The sequence below is a fragment of the Microtus oregoni genome, unplaced genomic scaffold, assembly GCF_018167655.1.
Source record: "Microtus oregoni isolate MIOR12 unplaced genomic scaffold, Mior012 000010F_ref0000083, whole genome shotgun sequence".
Lineage (NCBI taxonomy): Eukaryota > Metazoa > Chordata > Mammalia > Rodentia > Cricetidae > Microtus > Microtus oregoni.
In genome coordinates, this window is record NW_024543069.1 from 5,846,466 (window position 1) to 5,855,305 (window position 8,840).

Sequence of the window (8,840 nt, forward strand, 5' to 3'; positions counted from 1 at the left end):
ATAAAGTATACGTTAAATGAAATAAGCCAGACTCAAATGGTAAATAGTATGTTTCCTCTCACATGAGTGTGCGCGTGTGTGTATGTGTGAGTGTGGATACGTATGTGAAATGAAATTACAAAAGGAACCGTCAGAGGGAAGACATATTGAGTAAGGGACAGGGAAGAGAGTTGGGGAAGAAGGGGTAGCATTTTGTGGAGTTAGGGGCACAAAGGCTAGCAGTGTGGGGGAAGAAATGAGGACAAGTGTACATGTGTGTGAAGATGCTATCTATACTCATATTTGGCATGGGAACCTTAAAGTAACTTCCAAAGTTCTTAGAAGAAAACACAGCGTAATTCTTGGAGATTTTTGGATTGTGTAATGGATTCTGAATGACGCAAAAATGAGAACAAAAGAGGAGAAATGGCTTTATCCCAGTTCAGACCTTTGGACATCAAGGAGGTGAACTGGGTTGGGAGAACACCAAACCCTTACTACTTTTCCCGAGGACCCAAATTTCACTCCAGGTACTCTCATTGGTACAGAGGATTTGATCTGACACCCTCTTCTGGCTTCCTTGGACATGGCACTCACGTGAGCACTCTCTCTCTCTCTCTCTCTCTCTCTCTCTCTCTCTCTCACACACACACACACACACACACACACACACACACAAACGTATACAAAATGGCAACCACTGTGGGAAAATTTGGCCTTTCCTCACAACACAGACACAAAATAAATCTACCATGTGGCCTAGCTATTCCACTGTGAGATACACTAAAGTAATAAGGGCGGCAGCGGGGCTGTGTCCCCAACACCCCGGCCGCCTGCCCAGCTAGCTTATGCCCCGAAATAATTACACGGACACTGTATTCTTTTAAACACTGCTTGGCCCTTTAGCCCTAGCCCTTACTGGCTAATTCTGTTATCCCGATCAACCCATCTCTAAGGTGAGCACCGGTCTTACCGGGAAAGGTTCAGCATGTCTAACCTGGCGGCTTGCTTCATGGCGTGTGTCTGCCCAGGAGCCGGGAGCATGGCATCTCTCTCAGGCGTCTGCTCCCAGGAGGAGAGCAGAGCTGTGGAGTCTGACCTCACTTCCTCTTCCTCCCAGCGTTTTGTTCTGTTTACTCCACCTACCTATGTCCTAACCAATAAAATGGGCCAGGGCAGTGCCTTTATTAGCCAATGACCTTCCTCCATCATTTCCCCTTTTTCGGTTTAAACAAAAAAAAGGATTTAACATAGCAAAATTACATATAACAAAACAGTTATCAAGTAAAAGTTACAATAATCTTTATCATAACTAAGGAAAACTATAACTATAACTAACTATTCTTAACTCCATCAAAGACTCCAGAAAGATACAATACTATCTAAGCAAACAAGAAAAAAGCAACTTTTAAAACTCTAGAAATGACAGCGACATTTCGCTGCCTTAACAGTCACCCAAAGTTCCTCTGTACCGTTGGGGCATCCATCTTCATGCCTTCAGGCCCATGGTATCCAGCAGACATTTCCATAAAGCAGGAAAATTCAAAGTCAGTTCAGTCACTATCTGTTGTGTCCTGCAGAATGTCTCGCAGACTCTTTCATGAATCAGGAACCCCGAAAGATCATCTCACCTTAGGCAAGTTCAGTAGTCCTCTCTCTGCGGGTTCTCTGTGTCCAGTTTATGCAATAGTCCAGGCAAGAGCAGTTTCTTGCCCAAATGGCTATCAGAACTCCATAACGAGCCTCTTCAATGCCCATCTTCCTCTTGAAGTAGATCGGTGCTGCCAGGAGCAGAGTGTCTCATTGTCATGAAAAGTCCTATTCTGTAATCTTTGAAAGACATGAAGAATGTCTATCTAAAATATATCTCTATATATCTAAAAATCTAATTAACATGACTACAAGCTTTACTATTATCAATGATTATCCATTAACAACCTATATTTCTTAATTATACAGTACATATTTAAATGAACTACACAATCACAATACCTTAATCAAAATCAGAAACACTTATACATATAACAAAATTGACCTTAAATCTCTATCAATAAAGCAAAATCTATACTAATGCAAATTATTCATATCTATATCATATCCCCCTTTAAATGTAAAAGAATGTTTATAAACCATATTTGGGAACATGGACGCAGTTTTTTCTCTCCAAACTGCTTCCTGCTGAATGGGGGCGTCGTTAATTAGGTCTTTCATGGTATAACCTGTGTGCTAGTTTCATCTCAGTTGGCAGTTGAGCGAAGCAATTTTCTGAAGATGCTCACAGCAACCCTTCAGGAGGGCGTGGTCCATCATACCAAATCGGGATAAATGCAATCCACAAGGTCTGACCCTCTGTGAAAACAAAAGAAGAATCTCTTTTCCAAAGTATCATATCCTTAGATCCAAATTCATAATATCTATGTTGGATTAGTTTAGCAGCATTTATAAATAAATATCTTTTAGCATCTGTTGCTCCTTCCTCAGCATTTAAATAATTTAAAGAGAGCATAATAGCATACAGTATCAAAATTCTCTGTGTATTTTCCATCTTTGTTCGTTTTATTTTAACCTCTATTTTATTTTTACTTTTAACTCTTTGCTTTTTGAGACAGGTTCTCTGTATCTTTGACCTGAAGTAACTCTGTAGACCAGGCTGTCTTTGAACTCTCAGAGATCCGCCTGTCTCTGCCTCCCAGGCATTGGGATTAAAGGTGTAAACTACTACACCTTGAACTCACAGAGATCTGTTTGCCTCTGCCTTCTAGGCACTGGGATTAAAGGCGTGTGCTACCACACACAACTCTCTTCCTTTTTTTGTTTTTTATTTTAAGAACTTCAACTTTTAGTCTGCATATATTTTTAACACACTTTAAACCATTCAGAAATTTTCTCTGTCTTTGAATCTCTCTTTACTGTATATCTCTCTTTTTCTGACCACACAAGTCTTTAATTTACCAAGCAATCTCAGTAGGATTAAAGGCGTGGCTTTGCCAGCTGGATCCAGCCCATTCCTTAGGTTTCCAGCCTCATGACTGAGGTACTGGCTGTAGCCAGCAAGCGAGCTTCAGCAGCCTTTGCTTGCGAACCGCACAAACCGCCTGCGTAAAAGAGTCAGAGTTTGTCCTGGCAGGACAGCCCAGAAAGGCGGCATTTTTAAACTGCGCAGCTTTTTTCCTGCTACAACTGAAAACCGAAAAGCATGCGTTCAGCTTTTCGTCAGGACCTCTTAATGAGCTGCAGGCTTTGCAGCTAAAGCTGAGTCAGGAAGCCTCTCTTAGATGAAGCGCTTGCTTGCCTCTAACAAGCAGAGCAGACCCGAGAACACAGCGAGTCTAGTTGCCATCAAACAAATCGTAGCACTTTACTCCAAATGCTCTATTCAAAAGCTCTGTCTCCCGCAGGAGCCAGACAGAGATCACAATGGCGGCACAGCCCCAGGAAGTCGCGCTTTAAAATGACACAGCATTTTTTCTGTTACTGTTGCCGAATCAGGAAATCTCTCTACAGCATGCCACCAACAAACAGCAAAAATCTGTGTTAAACTCTCTTTCCCTTATTTTTAAGCCTTCTCAGGTTTTTTAAGTGGGTTTAGTTGTTCACACGTCTGGGCGCCCGGCTAGCTCAGTCGGTAGAGCATGAGACTCTTAATCTCAGGGTCGTGGGTTCGAGCCCCACGTTGGGCGCCATATAAAGTAATATGGGCGGCAGCGGGGCTGTGTCCCCAACACCCTGGCCGCCTGCCCAGCTAGCTTATGCCCCGAAATAATTACACGGACACTGTATTCTTTTAAACACTGCTTGGCCCTTTAGCCCTAGCCCTTACTGGCTAATTCTGTTATCCCGATCAACCCATCTCTAAGGTGAGCACCGGTCTTACCGGGAAAGGTTCAGCATGTCTAACCTGGCGGCTTGCTTCATGGCGTGTGTCTGCCCAGGAGCCGGGAGCATGGCATCTCTCTCAGGCGTCTGCTCCCAGGAGGAGAGCAGAGCTGTGGAGTCTGACCTCACTTCCTCTTCCTCCCAGCGTTTTGTTCTGTTTACTCCACCTACCTATGTCCTAACCAATAAAATGGGCCAGGGCAGTGCCTTTATTAGCCAATGACCTTCCTCCATCAATACACTCCCATAGTAGTTGAAAACAAGACACAGACAAGCACTTTCAGAAAGACAAGGTTCTCCTCATTGTATGACCTTTCGTGGTTGGATTTGTTGAATTCTGGAAGAAATGAGTGTCTACATTTACTGAGAAGAGTGAGAGCCATAAGTAGTATCAAGGACAGACGAAGGCCTGCTAACACTCCAGTTCTTGCTGAATCTACTTCCTGAAGGATATCTGGAAGAGATTATTTATAAAACAGGTTGGAGGAGGTTGTGGGGGAAGGGATGTGAGCGTAAAGACAGTCTTTCATAGGGTTGTCATGGATGTGCCTAAGGTTAATCTCAGCTCATCAAGCATCAGAGCAATCAGGCCCAAAGGAGACAAGAAAGGAGGTCTGAAGGGTTAAGACCCCCAGAGCGTTTGCCGTGGTGCTGTTTTAGGTCACTGATAGGTGCCAAAGGCAGCCAGGACAAGGATTGATAGGCCAGCAATATCTGTGCCCATTTTGAGGTCTGGTGAGTCAGAGTATATGAACAGGAGAAATAGAAACAAGCCTCTTGTGACCCTAGTTTCCCTTCCAGAAGTGTGAAGCCAAACTCTTAGCTTCCCAGCAATTGGTGGATCTGGGGAAAGGAGCAGACTTCAGCCCAGAGCCCGTTACCTGGTACTAGGATGGACAGGAAGCCTGGGAAATGCACTTGGGAAGTGGAGGTCACGTGGGAATTCAAGGTCACTTCAAGTTTCATCTAGGCTAATTGAAACACCTTGTCTCAAAAACTAAAATACCTGTGGTGTGGTGTCTTCGTTAGGGTTTCTATTGCTGTGCCGAAACACCATGATCAAGAAGCCAACTGGGGAGGAGAGGGTTTACTTGACTTACACTTTCATACCAATCTGCTCATCATTGAAGGAAGTCAGAACAGGATCTTAAACGGGGCAGAAACAGCGAGGCAGGAGCTGATGCAGAGGCTGCTTTCTGGTTTGCACAGCCTGCTTTTCTCACAGAACTCAGGACCACCAGTCCAGGGATGACACCACCTGCAACGGGCTGGACCCTCCCCCATCAGTCACTAATAAAAAAAATGCCTTGCAGCTGGATCTTATGGAGGTGTTTTTCTCAACCGAGGTTCCCTCCTTTCACGGTGACATAGCCTAGCCAGCACATAAGGAAAATATAAAAACACAGCATACACAACTCAGTTCTCAGTATGATGAGGGGTAGCAGCGGATACAAGTAAGCAATTATTTAAAGCATGTAATCACAAGTAACAAAAAATGAACACTTCTAAGGCTGTCGCTGTAGAAAGAAAGACAAGGGGATGGGTATAAGAGGTAGCAAAACACATTTCCAGTGGTTCTAACATTGGGGAGGGGGAACGGGGGGAGCAACTGAAAAAAACGCAAATATTATCTCTGCATGGTAGGAATGCATGGAAATTATTTAAATCATTTACCTTTTCTGAATGGCTGAGCTACCTCAGAAAGTTTTAAATAAATGACCAAGGAAACAGAAATTTACTTGTAACACATTTATTTTTATACATTTTTAAACTGCAATTTTCAGATTACAATTCGTATTTCTCTTATATGGGAATAAGCATCTCTTTGGTACAGAAATCACACCATACATGTTGTGTGATCTTAACTAAAAGACAAACAAACAAAAAAAATTAACTATGACTGTGTCAAAACTAGTCTTTGCCCATCCATTTGTCCCCTACCACAGCTCACTGTGAGACTTTAGAATACAGTTCTGTTCACATAGACATATTTACAGAGACACCACATCAAAGATACTTAAAGCTCCTATGCATCAAGGTGTACACAGCCTGATGAAAGATGGCACAAATTACATAAAATACAGTACAGGTAAATTCAAACCCAACAGCAAGGGCAACTGATATGAAATGCATTGAAACAGTTAAATGGATACACTGGAAACAAACTAACTTTAAAATAATGCAAATAACTTGCAAAGCTCTATTAATAGCATACGGCCATAAATTTGGTAGCGTATTTCAGAGATAACAATCAGACATATAGAACACTAACAATAAGAAAGATATTAGCTATAAAAGCAGCTAACTATAAAAATAAATAGACCAAAGTATGTAGTCTATTAAAAGTTTTCATTTTATGAAGTAAAAGCTTTTTAAAAATAGGATCATAGAATGGAAAAATATTTTTAAAAATATCTTAAAAAGTCATCATCAAGACTCAGCCCCCCTAGCCTGGGTATGGGGCTGCCTGCAGGACTCCTGCCTGCCGCTGAAGAGCCTGAGACAGAAGCCTGGTCTCAAGACAGAAGAACACTCAGATTCCCACAAAAAATGCAGTATTTTTTCTTCAAGCCAATAAGTTTAGACTGAGGTGGTTTTCGTAGAAAAACAATTGGTCTTCAACCTAGAAATCAGGAGCAAAAGAGCTTCTAGTGACACTCATCGAAGTCTCAGGCACAGGCACTGAGGGCTGTGTGATATGGCTGTGGGTACTGACAAGGAAAGAAGGCGCCATCACTGGTCCCATGGAGCTGGACCACCACCTGAAGTCTTCATCGGCTGCCTTAGGGGACAAAACGACTCCAAGCTCAGCCATTTTGGGAATCTTCTCGAAAAACAAATAATGACCTGGTTGTACTGGGGCACTAAGACAGCTGAAATTAGCTTTCATAAAGGAGTCTACAAAAGCTTAGAGGGCAGAAAGTATTTAAGGTAAACACTGTCATAAGAGAGAAAACAAACAAAACGGCCTTCAGTATTCTGCTTTCTCAAAGTCAAGAATACCAAGAAAACTCTCCATCTCGGCATGTCTGGAGACGGGCGGCCTCATAAACGTGGTCCATGTGCAAATATCTTACGGGTGAGTCATTCGTTACCCGACCGCATCTGCAAGTCAGTTGTCGGGTTTCAAGGAATCATAGCCTTCTTTCAGGAGGTCCCGCCACGTTTTCAGGAAACGTGCATTTTCTGTACACTTCAAGGCAAGCTCCTCCACCTGGGCTGATACCGCAGATGTGGCTTCGAGAAGTTTCGTTAATGAAAACGCCGCCTACAATTTAAAGAAAGGAAAGTCAAGCGGGTTTGTTTGTGGTCCCGGGGACAAAGCAAGCTCAGCTCCACCACTGGGCTACACCCCAAACCCCACACGAGCTTATTTTTTAGATTCTCATCTAACGTCACAGTTTAAAAATAGCTTAAGTCAGCCAATCAAATGACGTGTTTTTCTTTTAAAACAAAACAAAACGAATTTTCAAATAAAAATACCGCTTCTTTCTTGAACCCAAAGAGTCAGGGCACAGTAGGCACAAAGCTCTACCCCTGAGCTACACTACTTGGAAACCCCCTTGGCATCTAAAGGACTTGCCCATAAGCCACTCCCGCTAATAATTAGGTAACAAAAGCACTGTCCCACTGATCTGTGAACACTTTTTTTTGGACTACCCAAAGAAAAGTGTGAAATCAAAGACTGACATTCTGAAAACATCTAAAATCACACACACAGCTATGAAAAACTCCCTTTAAAAACAAATGTTTTCTCCACCAGAGATATAAAATTGCACTTTTTTGGATATGACTTCGGTACTTAGTCTACACATTTACTTGTAACCAGTATTGTTTAGCAAAAAAGAAATAAACCCTGGACCAGCACTTCAGTCATCTATTAAAAAGAAAAAAAAAAGACAACAAAAAAACTTGTCGCTCTCCTAGGAAGGTTACCCGCCACATACTTCATTGTGTTCTACCGCTCCAGAGTCCCTAAAAAGTGAAAATGACACCCTCCAACCCTCTCAGCGCCGTGCGTGTTGAGGTCAGGTGGTAATGTCTGGGAATTCGGGACCGAACAAAAACTTTCCAACATGTTTGCATTGCAGGAATCAGTGAAGCATCCTGCCAATGGTCTCCGCGGAGCCCTGATCCGCTCAACTCCAGCACAGAACCAGCCTGCGACACACAATAGCATCACCAGCTGGCACTGGGCTGGTGGCCAACGAGAGGAGCAAGAGATTACCATTGGGCAGGCTGGGAGGCTAGGAGCGTCCAAAGCACTCCGAGAGCTGCGAGGAGGAGAGCGGATCCCGGTGGTGGGGACCACAGCAGGAGGGGAAGGGGAAGCCGAGGAGCGCGGGCGGGAGCACCCTGGGTGCTTTGCCAGCAGCTCCCGGGGCGGGCAACACTCACGTCCCCGATCTGCAGCTCCACTTGCTCCAGGGGGTCAACAGCTGCGGCGTGGCTTCGGCTCGGACTCCGCCAGCCCAAACGCACTGGCATGCTGAGGGACGACGAAGAGGCGCCTGAAGACGGAGACGAGGGAGGCGGCGGCGGCGGCGAAGCCCGAATCTCCTCGGGGTCAGCCATGGGGCCGGCCGGGGCCGCACCGAGCAACCGAACCCGCACCAACCGCCTTTCAACAGCTCGCGCCCAAAGCCCTCAGGCTCCGCCTCCTCCCCCTCGGGGTCCCGCCCCATCTTCGCTTAGGTCTCCACCCGGGACCACACCACGGGCGGGCTCACAGGACGCTGGGGCCGAACACTACAACTCCCAAAAGGCCGAGCGACTCATCCCGGCTTTGTTGTCGATGCGCGTGCGCGCAGGGGGGGAGAGGGCGGGACTTGTGGGCCTCTTCCGCAGACTCGGTTCCTGGATGAGGAGGATGGCTGGGAGATGGAGTCTTCTGCCTTTTCCCTGCTTGTGCGGGACCCAGAAACCTTATTGGCCGTCGGGTCGTCCGCGACGCCGGCGCAAAGCAGAAGGGGGGCGGGCACGCC

General features: G+C 45.1%; 1 protein-coding gene and 1 non-coding gene across 2 annotated transcripts; one reads left to right on the top strand and one right to left on the bottom strand.

Annotated features, from left to right (window-relative positions):
• Window positions 1-3,586: 3,586 nt before the first annotated feature.
• On the top strand, window positions 3,587-3,659 carry Trnak-cuu. Its single transcript has one exon. It is a non-coding gene; the product is annotated as a tRNA-Lys (tRNA).
• Window positions 3,660-5,595: 1,936 nt separating this feature from the next.
• CUNH4orf46 (chromosome unknown C4orf46 homolog) lies at window positions 5,596-8,580 on the bottom strand. The gene is made up of 2 exons (XM_041659164.1): window positions 8,254-8,580; window positions 5,596-7,123 (listed from the first exon to the last, which is right to left on the bottom strand). The coding sequence occupies exons 1-2, from the start codon at window positions 8,428-8,430 to the stop codon at window positions 6,968-6,970; spliced, it is 333 nt and encodes a 110-aa protein (XP_041515098.1). The 5' UTR covers window positions 8,431-8,580; the 3' UTR covers window positions 5,596-6,967.
• Between the last annotated feature and the right edge of the window lie 260 nt (window positions 8,581-8,840).